Source organism: Haliotis cracherodii, unplaced genomic scaffold (genome assembly GCF_022045235.1).
Source record: "Haliotis cracherodii isolate W230 unplaced genomic scaffold, xgHalCrac1.p SCAF_4, whole genome shotgun sequence".
Classification (NCBI taxonomy): Eukaryota; Metazoa; Mollusca; class Gastropoda; order Lepetellida; family Haliotidae; genus Haliotis; species Haliotis cracherodii.
In genome coordinates, this window is record NW_027266297.1 from 15,895,881 (window position 1) to 15,918,848 (window position 22,968).

At 38.7% G+C, this 22,968-nt stretch overlaps 2 protein-coding genes across 2 annotated transcripts; both read left to right on the top strand.

Moving 5' to 3' along the window:
• Positions 1-336: 336 nt before the first annotated feature.
• Positions 337-8,464, top strand: LOC139479810 (alpha-ketoglutarate-dependent dioxygenase alkB homolog 7, mitochondrial-like). The gene is made up of 5 exons (XM_071262690.1): positions 337-406; positions 1,114-1,462; positions 2,453-2,626; positions 4,148-4,272; positions 7,903-8,464. The coding sequence occupies exons 2-5, from the start codon at positions 1,142-1,144 to the stop codon at positions 8,042-8,044; spliced, it is 762 nt and encodes a 253-aa protein (XP_071118791.1). The 5' UTR covers positions 337-406; positions 1,114-1,141; the 3' UTR covers positions 8,045-8,464.
• Positions 8,465-13,212: 4,748 nt separating this feature from the next.
• Positions 13,213-16,453, top strand: LOC139479693 (uncharacterized). The gene is made up of 4 exons (XM_071262537.1): positions 13,213-13,541; positions 14,298-14,399; positions 14,927-14,983; positions 16,158-16,453. Exons 1-4 carry the CDS (start codon positions 13,230-13,232, stop codon positions 16,260-16,262), a joined length of 576 nt encoding a protein of 191 aa, XP_071118638.1. The 5' UTR covers positions 13,213-13,229; the 3' UTR covers positions 16,263-16,453.
• The last annotated feature ends 6,515 nt before the right edge of the window (positions 16,454-22,968 follow it).

Genomic DNA, 22,968 nt, shown 5'->3' on the forward strand with positions numbered 1-22,968 from the left:
CTTGGTAACATTGCTTTCAAGGATTACTCAGATGTCTTTTACTTCCGGGTTGTGACGTGCGTGAATACAGCAGACGATTAAGAAAGGTTGTTACAAGTTGAAATGATCCTTTAGACCGCACAATATGGTCATTGTATGAGATTGAAATTGGGTTAATATGTGCTAAAGAGTCAGGGTTACTTGGTACATATGTTTCAGTTTCCAACTTTCTTACCCAAGGCCGTCCGAAAACCTTTGATCCGACGATTCTTATATAGAACAGGGGTCAGTATAGGGCGTGATTAGCGTACGGTGTACATTAAGTTAAATCTACAGGCATGTTATCCGTAGATATGTCCAAAATATGATGTCAGAAATACAAAAAACCCAAATGCCCCTTCGTCAAGATAACCTGGACATCACAAGGGTACATTCAACTCTACCTGTGTATCCAAACACAATTTGATCATTTAATTAGCAGTAATGTTTAGGTCACTTAACTGGCTTACTTTTCAAGTTTTATGACCAGGTTCAGTATATCAATAAACAGACAGACAATGTCCTGATTAACACTGCCTTAATTACACAGACACAATGTCGCAATGACTACACCTAACCTGAAATTGGTACTAGAGCATGTACCCTATATTTGCTTTCTTCTATTTATTATTATTATATATATTATCTATTATAAAAATATTTCAGTTTTTGAAAGATTTGTATTTTTAGTTCAACATGTTATCTTTGTTCATTGAGACATGCCATAATGGTAATGTGACAAATTTGTGTGAAACCCCATGCATGCTTGCATGCTCGTAGAAACCCTGTTAATTGCAGAAAGCTTGATGTGTTGTGGTTTCACACATTTTCTGGTTGTGCTTATCCATTGTGTCAATAACATCTCCATTCAAAACAAACAAACAAACAAACGAAAAAGCCAGTCCAACCAGAATGTTTCAACCTTGTGGTTCTTTAAATTCTAATTTGGAATTAAACTTAACATGCAACAGTGGATTTTGTTGGTGTATTGTATGTTTGACAAATTACAAATTATTTGAGGATTGTTATCAACAGAAATTTCTAACAAGATCACAATAAAAATATACATGTATGTATTGTGTGTCTTCATTTCAGAATCAGTGCCTGATCTGGCCAAGTGAAAATGTCAACCTATGTTTCACCTGCCATCCGATGTGCATTAACCCAGTCTGTACTGAGGTCATGGTGTAAGTCAAGACGCCACGTGGTGGTGTGTGGCTCATTGACCTCACACCATGGCACCAGGAACAGGTCAACAGCAGCAGAAGAAGCAAAACCATTCCATCGGTACCTGGATGCAAGTGATGCTGCAACTGAAGACATACTGGCCAGGGATATGATCATCCATGAGGACTTCCTGTCTGCAGAGGAGGAGAAATCTCTCCTTGATGAAGTAGAACCCTATATGAAACGTCTTCGATATGAACATGATCACTGGGATGATGTGAGTACCTGATTAGGACACAAAAGGCAGGTGTACCAGTGAAAACTGACAAACTGCAATCTGTCATATGTCTGCAATACACAAGGAATCAGCAACATAAAACAATGAGAACATAACCTAAAACTAAGAAACTGCATCATAAATCTGAGAGCACACAGCTGAAACAGCAGCGATAAAACAGCAGACCACAATCTTCCAAACAAGCAGGAAGTTGACCGTCATGTCGCAAAGAATGAGTAAATTTACATCTTACAGCACTAATACAGAATATTCTAGACGTGTATTATTATATTAGTGCTGTAAGATGTAAGTTTACATTATTTGTTTATTTTATTGCAGTCTGTTTTGTTGCCAGTACCCCCGAGCAGATTCCGTGTTAAAATTATTATAAGGGTAACGCCATTTTTCAGGGCATTATTGTCTGCAGAAGCCTGAGGTCTTCAATTAACTGCCCGACGAAGGAGTGCAGTTGAAAAGACCGAGGGCTTCTGCAAATGATAATGCCCTGAAAAATAGCGTTACCGTTATCATAGCTAAAATGGATGGAATTTGTTATCAAATAAAAAGAAACAACAATATCGGTTTTGTAACAATTACTGCAATCAACACGAATGTCACTGACCCACTTTTACAAATATGGAAACGTCATAGAATAAACCAGATGACGTCACTATTGAACATGACGTCACCTACCTCTATCCTATGACGTCACCTAACAATGGGCGTGATAATAGCCCGTCGTCAAGCAATATTAGGGCATTATCAAGTTACAGTGGCCCGCTCATTTTTGATAACATGCGGGTGGTTTGATGATAACTCTATCCATTTTAGCTATAATCTCCAACGACCTTTGCTTGTCATCATACACGGTGACTTAATGCTGTTATTGACTGCAATATATTGAGTCCTAGTGCATGGAAATGGGTAGTGGATGAAACAATGTACACTGTGTCCCATGGGATGCTTTAATGTGCCTTCTATGCATTTCAGGCAATACATGGTTACCGTGAGACTGAACGACGCAAGTGGAATGAGAGGAACATGACGATCCTACAGCGAGTGAAAGACTTAGCTTTCCCACCGGGTACCCCTCAACTGGCCTACATTCATATCCTGGACATCTCCAAAGAAGGCTACATAAAGCCACATGTAGATGCTGTTAGGGTAAGTAAGAATGAGGCAGAGCTCCAGATAAGCTGCGTATCTGCGTGAAATACGCATCAGAAATGCAGAAATACGCAGTAAAATATAATCCAAGCGTATCAAATACGCAATGAACATTACAGATACGCTACAAAAATAAAACTTGTGCGTATCATCAAAATATTGTGAAGTAACCCTGCGTATTCGATTAGCAAATCAGCAACTTATTTTGAATTATAAACGGGCATTCCGTCAACCTTGCCAAACTCCACGATGACAGTTATATCATGATCATTTGCCATCACACTTTCTTGTGGAAGTATCGTGGTATTTTTGAGTCCTATAAAGCTCTCGAACCCACACGACACCAGTTTGCAGGGACTAGATGAATAGTGTTTTTAAATATTTAACTTAAATACCCACATCTGTAAAAACTAGTGGGTAACAGAAATTTGAATACGCAGATTGAATTACTGATACCCAATGATTTTAAAATGCATGGGTAAAATACCCACAACACCAAAAGCTTATCTGGAGATCTGATGAGGGCATTTTGAATTAACACCACTTTGATCATTAACCAGTTCCTCGCTATACCATTAAATCTCTACAATAACCAGATCCTGGAATGACTAAGGGACATAACTCCAGAAAATGAGTCACAGTTTCTTAGACAACTGTGACGCCCATCCCCCTGTTAAAATCTTTTTACATAGCCTGTTGGACGTACTGCCGTACAATCTTAGCCATCCATTAGATATTCCAGAATGTTCTTTTCAAATAGAGCTGTCCAAAATATTTATCAAAGCTTATTCTGGAATGGAAATGCCAGTTTCAATCTCATTAAAATCAGATCTTAGTTCTCGCTATCGCTAAACAAAGATCTACGGACATCCCATTACGGGTCATGTCAGAACGACCTTTCATCCAACCATTCAGACTGTCGCTTATCAGATCATGAAAGTGACATTCGGAATGTGTTTTCTAATCATGCAACCACGCAATATTTAACACTGGGTATTCCGAACAACAGTTACAGGTTTTATGATTATATCCATACAATGTTCTTTTTATCAGTTTTAATTTTTTTAATCGATAATATGTCAAAAATATGTTTCGAAGTGTAGTCACCAGTTTGAAACTAGTGTCGTAAAGCTCGAGAAAGCTGCCTTCTGATTGGCTAATGTCGATTTCTTGTGAGTCCTTTCATTGGTCGGTCAAAATTCGCGAAAGGTCGTTCTGACATGACCCGTAATGAGATGTCCTCAGATCTTTGTTTAGCAGCAGCGAAAACTAAGATCTGATTTTTATAAGATTGTCGCCAATTTGAAACTTGTGCCATAAAGCTCAAGAAAGCTGCTTCCTGATGTAATGTCAACTTCTTGTTAGTCATTTCATTGGTCGGTCATAGTTCACTAAAGGTTGACCTGTTTAGAGTTTAGCCAGCACTTAGATCTGATTTTACTGAGATTGATCTATATTGTCAGTTATAGAAGAAAGATAGTATAAACTTGGGACTTACAAGTAGATTGTACATTGTAGTTTTGCGGCAACACAATAGCCGGCCTGAATCTTCTGTCCTCGGCTGTGATGAAGCTGGTGCATGAGAAGGACAAAGACAGGTTTGCCAGCATCCTCCTCAGACAGAGATCACTCTACATCATGAAGTAAGCCACCTACAATAGATGTACATGTATATTCATGATGGTGATGGACAACAGCTTCAGGTCTATTTGATAACTTAATAAAGATTTCTAAAGAATTTCCTCATTTTGTGGATATGCATATTCTGTGGGCCAAGAAGTGCTGATACCATACCATGTCCTCTCATCATAGTCAGTGTTGGAAAGTAAGCTGGATTAGAACTGTGACATCTATTACTGATCTTAATACTAATTGTAGACCAGTTATAGATTTGACACAGTTGTATTCCAGCTTACCTTCCAACACTGGATGCCGGAAATAATACATTATTTATTTTTTTATCCTCCCATTTTGGGTCATTTTTTTTAAATGGATGGAAGTGAATATAATGAAGTGATATTTGAAAGTGATACAGAGATACAGTATTTTTTTTAGTAAAAAGAGTGTGTCCTCCGATGAAACAATGCTCAATAATCTTCTACTTACGGCAAAATATTATGTGTATAAGTGTAAACTTCTTGAAAAGATCTGTATATTTAAGAACTATGTTAAGGAGCTAGTTTTTCATTAACAAAATATTAACAAACATCAGAAAATGGACCATGTTACGGTAAAGCGAATATCGGAAGCTCTGCCCATGTAGCGTCTACTATGCATGCACATACCAGCCACGTGGTCCTGTAGGGTCTGTTGTAACATCATAGCAGGTTATTCAGTCTGTACCAGGGCACACTTGCACAATACAATCTTAGAGCTACGACTATCATAAGTCTATGTTAGAATATGGGCGTTATGATCGTCATAGCGCTAGGGTCTCTCTGTACAAAAGTACCCAGAGAAACTAGTGGTTGATAGCATGATCCGAGATAACACAGTCAGCCAAGTAGCACATGGTAAGCACCTGATCCTCATTTTGGATAGGAGGGCACGGGTTGCCCAGTCGTCTAAGGCGCTGCAATTCACTGTGCAGAGTTGTGTCCTTGGGCACGCCAGAAACCTATGATTGTGGGTTCGAATCCTGGTTCCCCCACGATTATGTTTCTAGGTTTGTCAGCACCATACCCATGCTCCTGGGTTTCACCGAAGTGGTAAACGTCTGAGACCTGCATCACTTTGGGCTCTCCTCAAACATTAAGCTGACACGCCGCAATACAACTGGAATACTGTTAAAAGCGGCGTTAAGCCCACCTCACTCACTCATTTTGGATTGTTCCTACAATCAGTTACTGTGACATACATGTATTCTGACATGACATCCTCAAACAGCAGTTCAATTCAAGAGAGTGGTTAACCTCACTTTTACTTTGAGGCTTGTTGCTTATTCAGCTATTTTGTATCCAAACACATAAAAACAACATGCTGATGTACATGATGTAGAGCATCCTCCCTTTTCCTAATAGGCTCTTTTTATTGAGGATATATCCACACCACTCGGGGCATGATCAAAGTGCTATTATTACCCCGCTCACTGGATCAGTGTGCACTCAAGTATCATTCTCAGCTCCCTGGGGAGTATACAACCCATGCTGCCTGTTAGGGGCTAGAAGGTTAACAACCATATTGCCATCTCATCCTACCGGGTACCCATTCACTGCTGGGTGAACAGAGGCACATTTCGACCAAAGTCACTTGCCCAAGGAGATGCCATGTTACATGTGATTCAGCGTGGGGCAGGACCGAAGTCCTAGAAACTCTCAGGAGCCAAGATGCCGAAACGCGGCCACCCATCCACGGACTCTCCACAACTGATGTTGCTTAACTTCACTTGATTTGTGACACATGCGCGGTGCACGGGACCATGTGCCACCAAGTCCTGTGTATTACATCACTGTAGTAGCGGGCATCGCTCCGGTTAGGCCAGCAAAACACAGAACAAGCGACTGGGGTGTGAGTTGGCAGCTATTCCTTTATTTGGTTCTAGCTCTGCAAAGATGCATAAAAAATACAATGAAAATATCTACGAGATGAAATAAAACAAACATATCACACAGTATCATCCCACTGATGCATATACTATTATTAGATACAAGGATACAAGACTCATCCAATCTTATATGTTATGCATACTACAATAATATTTACATTATACATTGATCTAACATAACCACTCAGTGCAGTAGTTTCAGTTAAACTTGATAGTACTTGAGATGTTACATACTTACCAACTTAAAAAATTGCTATTGTATAAAAACAATATTCACAAAATATACACATAACTGACCACTGTGTGGCAATGCATATAGGATGGTCAGATCACAGGCATCTTCAGATCAGTTGCCATAATCTACAAGTTTGGGAAAGACTTCCGCCTGTATACCCCCTAAAAAATATATATAATTAAAAGGATTGAACGGCAATTTGAAACAATAAGGCCACATAAGAAACAGGTAACGGCCAATAAAATTAGGATAATGTAAAATAACCTTTTCATCCATATCCATTCAATCTTAAGCTACATACATACTGCATTCACAATGTAATTAGATGATATTTAAGCAATGATTTATGGTTAAAGTTTATTATTGATTTAGTTTAGATTTAACTAAATTATTTAGTGAATTAAGAGAGAATGTATACTAGCTACACAGTAGAATACCTAAGATATGAAGATGCATGTATACTTATTATGAAACACTAGTTTATAATTTAAACTTAGTTACATGTTTATATATTCCCAATCAATCCATTACCTGCTTGTCGGAAGAGGCGACTAACAGGATTGGGTGGTCAGGCTGACTTGGTTGATGCAAGTCATAATATCCCAATTACGTGTATCGATGCTCATGATGTCAATTACTGGATTGTCTGGTGCAGACTCGATTATTTACAGACTGCCGTCATATAGGTCTTTGAAAGGCATTTAGAAGTGATACACACAAGGAAGAGAATTTATTATGAGGAACACAACGTTTCAAAGTATATGCTTCCAACACAACAGGTGAAGGAGTAAGCATATACTCCGAAACATTGTGATCCTCATTATAAAGAAGTTGATATCCTTAAATGCTTGTCCTGCCATCATATAGCTGGGATATTGCAGTTTTAAACAACAAACAGACAATCCAAACAAAGCAATGATGACAGATGGGTCCAGGGTATTTATCATAATAGATATACATGTAATATACTTGAGAATCGAGGATGGTTCTTGTGATAATGAAGTATTGATGAGGGCTGGGACGAGTCCAAATTTACTACCTGTGTACCCGACCTCCTATTATCCGACCCCCTATTACCCGACCCTACCCGGGTACCCACTGCAAGTCTCAAGAGTTGGGAACAAAATGTCTGATTAGTAATTGTTTTGCTGCAGCCCTAGCTAAAACTATTTGGATACATGTATCAAACAATCAGATCATGCGTTCACTGAAGTTGACTGAAGCTTTATCTTTACTCAAACATATACAAGTCAAAAGGAATGTGTGCATTGTCAGAAAGAAATGCGAGCATTAGCGACCTGTAGTGTAACCACTGAGATATAGTGAATTTTTGTCATTAAACAATATATCACATGACTAACCACGGGTCCGGGTAGTCCTGTGGGTACTCGGGTCCTACTCAGGAACCACCCGACCCGGGTACCTGAGTTACCTGTCCCAGCCCTAGTATTGATGTTGTCTGTTCTTCATCATAACGTTCACATCTCTCCACAGAGATTCTGCCAGGTATGACTACACCCACGAAGTTCTCCCAGAATCCCAGTCCAGGTTCCGGGGCCAAGTGATCCCCCGAGACAGGAGGATGTCCATCATCTGCAGGAATGAGCCCTTGCCAGAACACACAAGTGACAGTTGATGAAGAACCGTGTTTTTACTGGCTTGTACTAACTCCTAGATGACCCAAAGTGCTTTCTAGAGTCATGACTATTGTCATGTGAATGAGTGTGTGTTCTGCAATCTGATTGGCTGATATCCTGATTGGATCCAGGAACTCATTGAGACTTTTCACTGTGTCTGAATACTTTTCTAGATTTTAAAAAGGATTATTTTTTCTCAGCTAACGTGTCGTTCAGCTGGTCAAAATGGATACCCGGATACCACATTAATTAGATATAAAGTCTAATAAATATGGATCATAACAACATTGATTTAGTAGTTTTCTTAGACATTCTGACAATGTGGCAGGCTCAGTTGTCAAGGAAACATGGCATCATCCATATGATGTCATAGCAATCCAGAATGGCGGCTCATAACTGGGAGAGTTCACACACGGAGACAGTGCTACAGAGAAATACTGATAAGTTAGTATTATGTTAATTTCCCAACTGGACATGATTGCCGTTGATTTTTTCAGTTGTTTTGTCACAAGGTTGGATTTACATACAAAGAACAGTGTTATCACTATCCCCCGCCATGGGTCACATTTTGTTTGTTCATATAGTAGTGAATGTTTACTGTAAATAAGGAGTTCTTTAAAGCCTTAAGAAGAGATAGGCACTAGGGCCGCTTTATGTCATCAGAAAAAATGATTAAATGTGAAATTAATACACATAAAAGGCCCCTTCTCTGGAAAAAATATCTCAGTCTTGATAAGTATCTCTTAGATGGCTAACTGCAATAGTTTCTGATACTATACACTTTGTAACATAGCATAGATCAAGGGCATAACTGTGTATGCTCAAAATCTAAAAACATTTTGCAAAGGAGTCACTCTGGAAAAATAATAATTTATGTCGTCATCTCGAACTCAGTCTTGACAATTATCTCTTAAATAAGCATGCAAACTTTCATTCATGTAACTTCAGTAGTTTCTGAGAAATCTTGTCCCCATTGCATACAGTGTGTACTAAGTTGAAAAGCATTGAGCAAGGACAGTAACTCTGTAGAAAAATAATTTTCGAACCCATTTAGATCATGACCAGTAATATCAGTGTGTAAATTTGAATTTCTCTAACTTGAATTTTTTTTTGGAAAAAGTTTGTCCCCTTTGAGAAGCGAACGGGCGGACGGACAGAGCCTGTTCCTATATCCCCATCCTGTGACGGGATAACAATATAATGACGAAGCCAATGAGATTGACAAGAGAGAAGCCAATGAAGTAAAAAGGTGTAGTGATTGGGCTGGATGTAATAACAAAGAGCTGACTCCTTATTGTCAGTGTTACCATTGCAGCTCCTAGGATTAAAGTCACTGGATGTGAGCGGTCATCAGAATAATAAAATGTATTACCTGAAACGCAACTGCCATTCAGCACACCTCTTATTCTCCAATTAGATAGTATTTTGTTTCAAATATGCTCTCAAAGATCATGTTTGTGACATACATGTACATGTATATAAGGTTTATATCTACATGGGAATGTACTGTTTTGTAATCATCTGGGATGTTTTTAACTTCAAGGACCTTGGAGTACTTACAATAAGGATTGTTATTGAAATTACAGTGTTCAAGATATTCACCTTGATTAAATGGTTTTAATAAATTATTTTGATATCATATATGATCATGTTTTTGTTTTATTAAGAAATAAATCACATGAGAAAAATATGTAAGGAATGTGGTGGAATAATGTTGAATACATATTTGAGCATCATGTATTCCAATATTGATATATAAAAAAGTACAGGGATAACTTTTCAACTGTTGGAATTTTTGTTGAGTTAAGGATAATTATCAAACAGGAATATATTTCTTTTCTGTATGCCACCTTATACAAGAGGTTACCTATTTGTACACAATACTTTTGAAATGGCTAATTGCTTGGATCGATGCTCATGATGTCTATCACTGGATTGTCTGGTCCAGACTCGATTATTTACAGACCGCTGTCATATAGCTGGAATATTGCTGATTGCGGCGTTAAACAAAAACCAACCAAACATATGAATTGCATGGTACAGTTTACATTTAAATGTTCTAAACAATTTTTTAAATTTTTTAAATGTATCAAAAAAGACATGATACATTGTGTCAGAGATCAGTAATAAAAATGCGACAATTATACTTGTATGAATAAATATAAAATTCATTAGTGAAGATATATAATGAATGATTATACTTCAGCCATTTATGATTCCATTTTGCAAGTTACTGAAGCACATTTAAAAAGTTTATCTTCATCACTTATTTTTTTTTCCAATTCTATATGTAAGTCTAATAATGTTTAATAAATGGTTGAACTTCATCTGCAGCTCTGTATATTTTTATATAAATTGCACAGTTATAGAGAACAAGTCAAATACAAACCATATACAATTCAGATCTAAGATTATCAGTTTTAGAGGCATGTCATTCTCCAAGTTCTTGTAATAGTGTTTGCAACTTTTCACAAGTAAAGAAGATATGTTCTGATCTTTCCGTTTCTTTCTGACAAAGAGTACTATTGTTATCAGCCCCCTTGCCTATCTTTAATAAGAAAGACTTGGGAGTGAATGAGTGAGTCAGCTTAAATGTGGGAGGAAAGCCCGAAGTGGTGCAGGTCTCGGACGTTAAAAATTTACCACTTCTGTGAAACCCACAAGCACGGGTGTGGTGCTGACAAACCTAGAAACATAATCGAGGTGAACTGGGATTCGAACCCACAATCATAGGTTTCTGGTGTGCCCAAGGGACGCAACTCTGCACAGCAAATCGCAGTGCCTTAGACGACTGGGCCACCTGTGCCCCAACTTGGGAGTGATAACTCTGCGTTTTACGATGCCTGTGATATTATTCCAGCAATATGATGTGTGAACATTTAGCCACAAGGCTACCCAACCGCCCCCATTGTGGTAATAAGATATACATTAGTGAGAAGATTCGATGTCACTCAGCTATCCATCATGTAATTGTTCTATGCATTCACTATTAAATGTTGGTGAAACTGACATGTACCCATCTTCACGATGCAAGGGAGTTAACAGACTATGAACGTCCAGTTTCAGCCCTTGCCCAACAAGGCTGAAATTGCGTTGCTTGGTCGTAGCGTCACCAGTGGTTGTGAGGAGTTTTGACCATTCTATGTCCCCCCTACTGACCAATCAGATTCCACCTCTCATATTTATTTGCACTTGCCTCTAACAAAATGGAGGCGCCCAGTCAAGACGATCTGATCGATAATCAAGATCTATATAGTAATAAAACGGGTTTAAAACGCGAAATACATAAAATTACCTGAGCACCGTGATTAAAATATTTAAAAGAATTGGAAAATATCTGTCAGTGCCGAGATGACGGTACGTAATGCTTTGCAAATCCAGCAATCAAATTAAATCTGCACTGCAGTTTACGAACTGGATGTCAATTTTGTTACGCGCTTTTGATTGGACTATGCATAGACTCGTTAGTCCTGCCAAAATATAACTCCGAAATTCCAGCTTAGTTCGGCGAGGGTGAAACTGAACTTAAATCTATAAGGGTAACGCTATTTTTCAGGGCATTATCATTTGCAGAAGCCCGAGGTCTTCCATTAACTGCCTGACGAAGGAGGGCAGTTGAAAAGACAGAGGGCTTCTGCAAATGATAATGCCCTGAAAATAGCGTTACCGTTATTATAGCTAAAATGGATAGAAATTGTAATCAAATAAAAGTAAACAATATCGGTTTTGAAACATTTAGTGCAATCAACACGAATGTCACTGACCCATTACGAATATGGAAACGTCATAGAACAAACCAGATGACGTAACTATTGAACGTGACGTCACCTATCCTATGACGTCACCTAACAACGGGCGTGATAATGGCCCGTCTTCAAGCAATATGAGGGCATTATCAAGTTACACTGGCCCGCTCATTTCTGATAACATGCAGGCGGTTTAATGATGATTCTATCCATTTTAGCTATAAAGTCAGTTTAAAAATTGGTGAACATACTTTTGCCGACTGTATTGTAAGGAAATAAACATGTGAAGAACACTACGTGTACTTTGTGTTTATTCTGCCGATTGAACACTTACATATTCACCACAAAAAACGATTGTTAATAAAACGTGAAAAGAACAGCTAGACAATAGGTTACACTAGATTTCACAACAAGACATGTTTCTGTTGCACAAATGGCAAAATTCAGATTCTTTACGGAAGAACAAAAAACAGATCCAAAACAATTTAAACAAAACAAAAATACTACACTTTGCCACGTGTATTCTAAGAAAGCCCATACATTTAGAAATAGGAAAACGTCTGAACTTGCATGACAATTGTCATAACTCACAGATATTAATTAATATAATGTAGATTATTGTGTTCTGGGTCAGCAACCTCGCCTAGTATATATGTCCTCCCTGTAGTTAAGCATACGGTAATCAGTATGGTATGCCGTCCTTCACATTTAACTATCCCCCATTGTCACGTTGCTAAAATATGAACATCCCTTCTTGTTAACACCTACTGTCCCCATCGGTATTGTGGGTTATAGACGACTTAGTGAATCGGGTGCTTGAGCTCATGCAGTGACTTGGTTGACCGTGAGTTGTACCAAGCTGTGCGGGACTTTGCTTTTAATGTAAAGCGTGGTGCGTCCAACAATTTAATTTTGATTTTTGAGACAAGTTGTGTGTCAACAGAGATCGAGTTTAATAATTTGTCAACCCAATTGGCAAATATTAGAGAAGTAATTTTCGCGTCATTACTTAGATGGATTTCAATCAAATATGATTTGGAGACAATGTCAGATGTTATATGTATTCCTAAAACTTCCGAAAAGGAACTATGCCGTAATCACAATGTTCTAGAAAATCAATAGAATCTTTTTCAGTGACGTGAAAAAATCTATTTCAGTTTCAATGTTGTAGATGAATATAGGTTTTTTTCACTAGATCATCCTCAAATTGATAGTTATAGTACCGAGTGAAAACCCAAGGAGTTAAACAACCGTTTTAATTAACTCGATCACCACGTTGATATTTGGTATGAATTCATTAGCAACATAAAAAACAAACAATTTTCAATAACAAAACTCTTAAAGCATACCTAAAATCCTTACTCTTGTGGCCAAGGGCAGATAACTTCTTGTATTGCAAATTAGCTCCCTTGTTCTGAAGGTCATCACCATCGCCGACATGGCGGACAAACCAGTCGACCCAGTGCCTGAAAAGGCATGGCAAAAAGATTTACGCCTCAAAAGACAAAATTTCTACAAGGGCAGCCAGTATCCGCCATTCGCCATCGAGCCTTTGCCATACGACCGTCAAAGGTTGGGCGGAGATGGCATGTCTCAATCTGATCGTGCGCTCAGGCGTCAGTGGGTGAAAGACCAAGAGCTTTCTCCCCGTGAACCAAGAATAATCGAGGAAATTAAACCGAAGAATGTTTTCAAGAGAATGTATAACGCACCATGGAATACGATCTTCGGTGCTTTGAAGCCAATAATGGTAGGAACTGCACCATTATGACTACGAGTTACACAAACATGTTTTAACTGTTTTGACCTCCACAACTGATCATGCTCAATGTCTAAGATACTGGCTACTTTCGTCAAAGTTTACCTGAGATGCAATCATTACAAGTAAATCAAAATGACATTACCCGTGTTAAGAGGATTGTTCTGTTTTATGTTATTGGTTCCTTCTGTTTAACCATAAAAACTGAAATAGATACACGACCAGGATTGTTTCATAATCGAACATGTTGACAGATGCCTTATCTGGGATCCCTTATATGTCTATTTAAGCATGAGAAATGTCTTAATGAATCCAAATTAATTGGTAGCCTCTCCTGATATGGCTATAGTTAGGATGAATGTCCAGTTAAATGTAAAATAATGAAATGTTTCAATTACCAGCTGATTACATGGTCTCTACATGGTGACCATTGCATGGCAAAAGATGTTTTGATAAATGTTACTTGTTGTTACCCTGAATTGTGCTCAGCAATAAGGGAATAAAACAAGGACTGGTCTGCTCTGAGTCAGTAAATTGCAGCTAGAACTATAAAACCGGCTTAATCAGGACTAGTACAAGCAGCCACACATACACAAACATATGTATTTCACCTCACTCACCTAAACATGTTAAACCTAATCCAGTTCTTTGTGTGAAACATGACTATGCTAACCAGAAGCCTTATGCATTCAGGCCCTCCGATAATGTTGTACACTGATGATCATATTTCTCTCTCGTGTTTTACAGGGTGAATTTCCTGCAACAGTGGCAAGACTGGTTGTTCCTCGGACCTTGATCTTCTACAGCATCATACTGGTTTCTTACTATCAACTGAAGTACCATCCAAATGTAAGACCACAAATCTCTGTAACCATGGTAACCATTGCTGGAATGCAAGTCTCTGTAACCATGGTAACCATCCCCGGACTCTGTTGTGCTTACCCTTGGTCAAGTGTTTACAGTGCTGCTGATGCTACTCCTATTGCAGTATTAACCTTGCAGTCCAGTCATTTAGTAAAGTGCTATGGTCTCTCCAGCAGTGAGGGTGGGACATATTTGCTGGGCAGTCATGTGTAGTAGTTGTCTGAGGTGCATTGTGATACCAGAATAAGTGACAGCAATGATGATAAGACTTTAATGGTTCTCATGCTCTTCAGTTTGAATAGAATCAAAACTTTAATTCAACTTGTTTCAGCTTCGTGGACATTGTAGTGAGTTTTAAATCTGATTTTAATGTTTCAGTATGAATGTACGTTAGCACATCTAGCATATTATTTTCAAATTATTTAACATGTTTAGATAGATAAAGAATTAATGTCAATTTACCTTTCATCTTTTATCATGTTTATGTTTCTGTATTTGTCTTGTTTATTCAGGATTGGACAAGAGTGAATGGTTTCCACATCTACACCAACAAACCTGCAGTCTTTGGTGTAAGTAAACATGTAAACAATACCGCCTCTGTGGTCTAGTGGATAGAGTGTCTGCCTGGGGAGCGGCACGTCGGTGCCTCAGTGTTTGATCCTCAGCTGCATCGTATCAAAAGATGTTAAAAGATGGTACCTGTTGTTACCCTATCTGGCGCTTGGCATGATGGGGGCCAACAAGGACTGGTCAATATACTGAGTTTGAGAGGGTATTCATGTTAAAACAGAGGCTTGGTATCTCAGTGGGCCACCACTATGGAACTGGTATTAGTCCAGACTAGTACAAGCAGAGTACGTGAAGATCCAGGTTGGACTTGGTCTTCAGCGTACCCATGCTTATTGTAAGAGGCACCTATGCTTGTCGTAAGAGGTGACTAACAGAATCGGGTGGTCAGGCTCGCTGACTGGTTTATGCATGTCATCAACCAGTCAGGCTCGCTGACTGGTTGATGCATGTCATCATATGGCAATTACGTAGATTGATGCTCATGATGTCAATCACTGGATTGTCTGTTCCAGACTCAATTATTTACAGACTGCAGTCACATAGCTGACTATTGTTGAGTGCGGCGTTCAACAACAATCAAAACTAATACAAGAAACCACACGCATGCATAATTTTGGACACATCTAAACCCCATTTTACCTTTGATTTTGACATGGTTGAACAACAACAGGTTGGTGTGGTAGGCCAATGGATAGGTTATGGGGACAATCCAAATGCTGTGTTCAGTTACCACATGGATGCTGTGTGTGAAACCATTTCTGGTGTCACTCGTCGTGATACTGCTAAAAGCGGCATAAACCCGCACTAAATGACATGAAAATATGTTTTGTGACAGTGTGAATGTACACAAATTACAATGAAATCAGATGATGCAGCAATTTCAGCATCTCATCACATTGATGACAACTGCTTGAAACCCAACTACTCTCACCTTTAGCTGTTTATAATCAGGGCCGGTGGGGTAACCTAGTGGTTGAAGCGTTTGCTTGTCACGCCGAAAACCCAGGTTTGCTTCCCCACATGGGTACTATGTGTGAAGCCCATTTCAGCTGTCCCTTGCCGTGATTTGAATATTGCTAAAATCGGCATAAAGCCATACTCACTCACTCACTGTTTATGATCATTCTTGAGAATATCATCATCCTTTCCATGTTTGTTGGGTTTTTTTCACAGGACCAACCTCCTCCACCTGAGAAGAACTCCCCTAGTGATTTCTGTGAGCGAGGATTCAAATCCAGGAATGTTCTTTTGGATGGGAAGACAAGTCGTGTTGCATGAAGTATAGATTTAAAAGACTCATGTAGAAATTATTGTGTGTCTGTTAATAGTGTCAGTGTTTAGTGACAGGTTATCATTTGAATTTAACTTCGGGTGATGCCGGAGAATTTCGACCTGATGAAGACTGACCTCACAATACATGACTGTATATACATGGAATAAATGTTGCCACAGGCATCCGATTGTCAAGTTGTGTCTTGCTTTACATTAAAGCTAAAATGGATAAAATTATCATTAAACTGCATGCATGTAATCAGAAATGAGCGGGCCACTGTAACTTGATAATGCCCTCATATTGCTTGACGACGGGCCATTATCACGCCCATTGTTATGTGACATCATAGGAAAGATGACGTCACGTTCAATAGTGACGTCATCTGGTTTGTTCTATGACGATTCCTTATTCGTAAAAGTGGGTCAGTGAAATTCGTGTTCACTGTTGATTGCACTAAATGTTTCAAAACCGATATTGTTGTTTATTTTTATTTGATAACAAATTCTATCCATTTTAGTTACAATAACGGTAACGCTATTTTTCAGGTCATTATCATTTGCAGAAGCCCTCGGTCTTTTCAACAGCCCTCCTTCGTCAGGCAGTTAATGGAAGACCTCGGGCTTCTGCAAATGATAATGCCCTGAAAAATAGCGTTACCCCTATAACACTGTGAAGTTCTAAGGCTTTAATAAAGGGAAAGTTGGCTGTTGGAAAGTTGAAGTAATCCATCTTGTCTTGCAGTCTTGTGGAGAGTCTAAATATGAAACAGATGAGGCAGTTTCACTGATCTCTTTTATCAGTTCAGGTGGGTAAGTCAGTGGAGTTGCTCATTTGTAATTCACCTTGAATCAGTCAAAGTCAAAGTCAAAGACGTTTATTGTATCAAAGGCCATCGGCCCATATACAAGTTCAGATAAATACAGTGGGTGAGAATTTACAGATTGGGAGATACAACAAAAATTATAAAAATATAACATTCATTCAACAATCGGTGATAATCATGAGGACTTTCTAGGGTAAGGTAATTAAAATTCTGAATTTCCGCTCAACATGTCATTTCGTAGTTCCATCCCATGTTTTACAAATAAAGACAGTTTAAACATTACATTGGCATCATTCGATGACAAAATAGAAACAAACGCTATTCTACTCGTCTTAGATAAGAAATATTCTGGTATATATTTAGTACGTAATTCTGCATAATAAGGACATTCAAAGGTAAAATGTATTTCGTCTTCTATAGCAGAGTTACAGAATGGACAAATTCTTTGTATTCTTTCAAGTGATATAGTCCGTCCATAATTAATCATAAGTTTTGACAAGCCAAGTCTGTATTTAATATATACATTTCTTAGGTGACTATTTGTTAAAACTGATAGATATTTTTCTGGCTCTAGTAAAGTCTTAAATGTTCTGTACAAATCATAACGTGAACTGTTTTCCAAGTTGCATTGCCACCCTTGATAGAACATATTTATTGCTATTTTACGAAAATCATTTAGAAATAAATGTTGATCACCAACAGATTGGTTAAGCCATATATACCCATACCCATGTGGCAATAATAGTGTCCTAATATGCGATACCCATGTAACCTTACCGATACTATCTAAATGAAAGAGCATGTTATAAGCTTTTTTCGGAAGCCGATGTTCTGGCATACGGATGATATTAAAACCAATATTTTAAACACTTTATTTGCGAATTAATGTAAAGTGGGTATCTTCCACATTCTCCATATATCATATTATTTGGTGTTGCTATTCCAACGCGAAGAAATCTTTTACATGCCAGTAGGTGAATTCTTTCTAAACATTCATATCTTCGGTAACCCCACACTTCAGATCCATTCAATAAAATTGGCTGTATTTGAGTATCAAATAATTTGAAAAATACTTTTGGTGTAATAACTCCAAGTTTATGTGAAACAGACATTATATTAAGTAAAGCTCCTTGAATCAGTCATTTTGTTGTCATTTGATGGCATGGGGTGAGTGAGTTGGGTTTAAAAGGGCCTTGGACAGTTTGCCAGTTATATCAAGGCATGCTAGCTTAATGTGAAAGGAAAGCCCTGGTATGAGACATTTACCATTTAAGTGAAACCAACGAGCACGCTTATGATGATGCCAAACCAAGAAACATGCTTGGGGCAAACGGGATTCGAACCCACAATCATTGGTTTCTGGCATGCCCAAGGCGGCGCAAAGGATAAAACATGACTCCAAGGATTTGGTTGACCAGGGAAGCACTAACGGAGCTAGTACACGTGAGGGCGTTAGCCCCATGTTTTACTAGCGAGTCACTGCTGCCTGACTGTTTTTCCCTGTAAACCAAAGTCGAGGAGGAGTATTTTTATCCGATTTAACAACAATTATTTATATTTGTTTAATATTTAATATGAAAATGCGTTACCACAATCTAAAGAAACGCTCGTAAAATATATCGGACAAGGCCATATCCGCTTTACATGGTACCTTCTAATGAACCACCCATCTTCAGCCAATCCTGTGGGCTAAAGGTAAGAGTGCCTGCCACAGATATTTCATCATGTTATCTCACACTTGCCCGAACCAGTCACATATTCTAATAGTATTCTTTGGATTGAACCATTAAGCATGTTCGGGCCCAGTACTGGAGACAGGGTACTTCTAAGCTTTTGCCCAATGTTTACAATATTAGGATATTTTAGTAGATAACATCCTTATCAGCAATGCCTTGTGTAGGCGTTTAATGTAGTAATCATGGCGAAGTCTTTTGAGAGAGAGAGAGAGAGAGAGAGAGAGAGAGAGAGTCAAATGCTACTCATGACCACGAAATAGAGGTCAAGGCCATCATCATTTCTTGAGTGATATCTGTTGCTGCCTGGAGAAGAAAGGCGCGTCAGAACACCCAGAGACTGGATTTGTTTTGAAGACCCCAGTGCAGACTCTTGGAGCTCTAGATTGAATGGGATCGATTGGGGTGGACATAGTCGTGACCCCGCCTGCCCGTCCGTCCGTCGGCCGGTATCATTTCGTTTCCAGAGCACACCTCGAAAACCGTTCAATATCTTTCAACAACATTTTGCACATTACCAAACAGACCCTGAAGTGGTGCCTTTTGCTGTTTGGAGATATTTTGCATTTCTAATTTTTCTCGATTTCCATGGAACCAATTTGGACTCTTACACCTTTCTGTATGTGTAACGATGCGAACTTGTGTGTTAAATGGGGCTTTGGACTGCTTTCTGTCAAAGGACAAATATGCACGACAAATATCACTTGTGTAAAAGGGAATATGTTTAATATTATATCATAATGATTATCGAATCACAACAACTAAAATTGTACCTCACATAGACTTTGAAAGGAATTTGATTAACAGAAAGTAGCAATAGTATCAAAAACGGTTGGGGTGTAAACCAATTGCGTAGACCGATACACATGATGTCAATCACTGGTTTGCCATATAAATGGACTACTGCTCAATGCGTCCTTAAACGTAAAACAACGTACAGGTAAACAAACACAAGAAACCAAGACAATGTGACAACAGTTAATGGAATACTTGATATTAATAATTTCATAATTGATAAGACTGTATGTTTTCATCTTTCAATAAATGCAAAACGTCAACGCCAAAGAATATTTAGTTTCGACATTTCAGCATGTACATAAAAGTGATTCATGACTTTCACATATTTTCTAAGGATTGGCTTTGTGCGTTGGATCAGTGGAAATCCTCCTTATGCTGAGACCGACAGACATTTTCAATCTCATTTAATTATTAATCTGTAGACATCAAAGCCTCATTCTTGTTAAATTATTGATGCTAATTTGGAACGTTCCTTGACTTTTATTGGACCATCAGTAACATGATCTTGTCAATAACAAGAACACCCAGGCCTTAGAGATTATTACATCATCTATTATTTATGCCAGTATCCTTCATTGGAAATAGCGTCTTAATTAGAAAAGATATCAGACTAGATAGTCTAGAAATTAAGCCCTGGCTTGGCATTGATGTCGCTGTACGTGAAAGTGGCAGAAAATACCATATACCAGTCGAACCCCGTTATCTCTAATTAAGCGGGGCCGTTTTGTAAACTTCGAGATAATCGGACATTCGAGACAACGGGGCATGGAAATCCAGACTAATCAAGTAACAGTAATAAGATCAATAGCGATACGATCGCACTTACCGGACAATAAGAACTACAAGAAGTACACCTACAGTAGTGTTAGGCGTGTGAGGATAGGTACTAGATAAACAGGTACCAAGAAGAAGTGCTAATTGCTGTATGATATGCACATTCGCGCTTCTTAAAACTGTAAATGTGGCAAATGTCAACTTCGAGATAAATGTATAAAATGTTATAGAAAAGTCACAGTTTGGACCGAGTCCAATGTTCCGAGATATCTCGAATTCGAGATGAGCCTGGACATTTATATGCATTTATATAGTGAGGCGGTCGAGACCGGAGAATAGGTTCGAGATATCGGTACATTCGGGTTAACGCGGTTCGACTTTGATTTACTCAACAAATAATTTGATGGCTTATTGCCCTAATCAGGCACCATGATAAAGATATATGTAATAGCGAATGGGGAATCTGAAAACGTCTAAACATTTGACTGAAAATGAATGCTTAATTTTTCTTATTTGTACTTATATTAACACTACCTTGAGAGTGAGTACAGTAAACTACGGTTATTACGAATTCAAATGACCACTTATTTTAGTTCGACATAACCGTAGTTCGTTATAAGCATATATACAGCATATGTACAACACATGGACGGGACTACAAAATAAGTTCGTTATATCGGCCAGTTCGTTATAAGCGTGTTCGTTATAACCGTAGTTTACTGTATAATATAATTTACAGCTAATTTGGTGGTGAACCACCATATACCGATGTTTGAACACAGACAGGAATGGTTAGTCAAGTTTACTAACTTAGTGAATTTACTGTCCACTCAGACACCAACTTACTTTTGTTTATTTGTTTGCTGTTTGACGCCGCACTCAGGGATATTCCAGCAATATGACGGCGGTCTGTAAATATTCGAGTTTGGACAAGACAATCCAGTGAATGACATCACGAGCATCGATCTACGCAAGTTGTAAATGATGACATGCATCAATCAAACCAGAGAGTCTGATCACCCAATCCCGTTAGTCGCAAACGTGAGGTGAGGTGAGATGGGGTTTAACGTCGCGTCCAAGATTATTGAACTTATATAGCGACGTGCATGTACGTGTGTGTGCTTGTGTGGCTGCTTGTACTAGTCCGGACTGATGCCGATTTATAGTGCAAGCTCACTGAGATACCATGCCGCAGTTTAACATGAATACCCCACTCAGACACAGTATACTCCGAACCGACCACTCCTTGTTTTAGCCCCTTAATGCCGAGCGCCAGACAGGGTAACAACAAGTACCATCTTTTAACGTCTTTTGGTATGACGCGGTCGGGGATCGAACCCCGGACCTTCACGCGCTTTCATGTGCTGGGAAGGAGCTTGGTTAATGGAAGATACTTTGTTTACTGATAAGAAAGATTTTTCGCTAAAGAAAATCAGCATCGATCAATCCTAATTGATGTCATTAAGGTTGAACAAATATAAGGAATTATTTGCGTATGACATATTTAATAGGTTTAAAACGAATGCCAAAACGGTCCATCATAAATTAACTACCGCGATAATATAGCGTTGCAAGCTAAGTCTGTGCATGTGAGAGGTGTTTTGTGTGTATGATTTGATGTATGTTGGACAGAGGTGTTTAGATGTGTAATTGGGTGAAAATGTGTATATGTGATAGGTGTTTTGCATGTGTAAATGGGAGAGTGTGTGAGTGAGTGAGTTTGGTTTAACGCCGCTTTTAACAGTATACCAGTTATATCGCGGCGTGTCAGCTTAATGTGGGAGGAAAGCCCGAAGTGATGCAGGTCTCAGACGTTTACCACTTCGGTGAAACCCACGCGCACGGGTATGGTGCTTACAAACCTAGAAAATAATCGGGGCGAACCGGGGTTCGAACCCACAATCATAGGTTTCTGGCGTGCCCAAGGGACGCAACTCTGCACAGCGAATCGCGGCGCCTTAGACGACTGGGCCACCCGTGCCCCCGATAATGTGTGAATGTGTGAATGTGTGAGAGGATAATGTTAACATGTGTGAATGGGCGTATGTGTGAGAGAATGTGTGATTATGTGCAAGTGTGTGTCTGTGTGCGATGAAGATTTGTTTTGCAAGTATGTTCGTGTAAATGTATTTGTGAGACAGGATAGTTTGTGGTGCCCGTCTTATCAAACATTTTGTCCTTTTGGACCAGCACATTTAAAAAGCTGTAGGCCCGAACAAAAATATGATAGGAGGGAGATATACTCTTGCAGTATATATTACAATATATAACCAATCATCCAGAAGCGTTTACTGATATCAGAGTTCCCGTGAAACATCTTTGCTACACCATATCATACACAACAAACAAACAAACAAACAAACACATAAATGCACCTTCGCCATTCCCTTTCAGCTTTACACATATGATTCCATTTAATCAGCTCCTCATTCCTCCAGGGTTTCTTCACTGTAAGATTTCTCTTTCTATTATACCCACATGAATTAATGGTTATACGCCGTGTTGGTAGTCTGTCATGCATTTCCCTTTTAACAGTCTTTATAATATAAAAGTTAGAAAACGCAGAGTCTTAACCATCTTGAT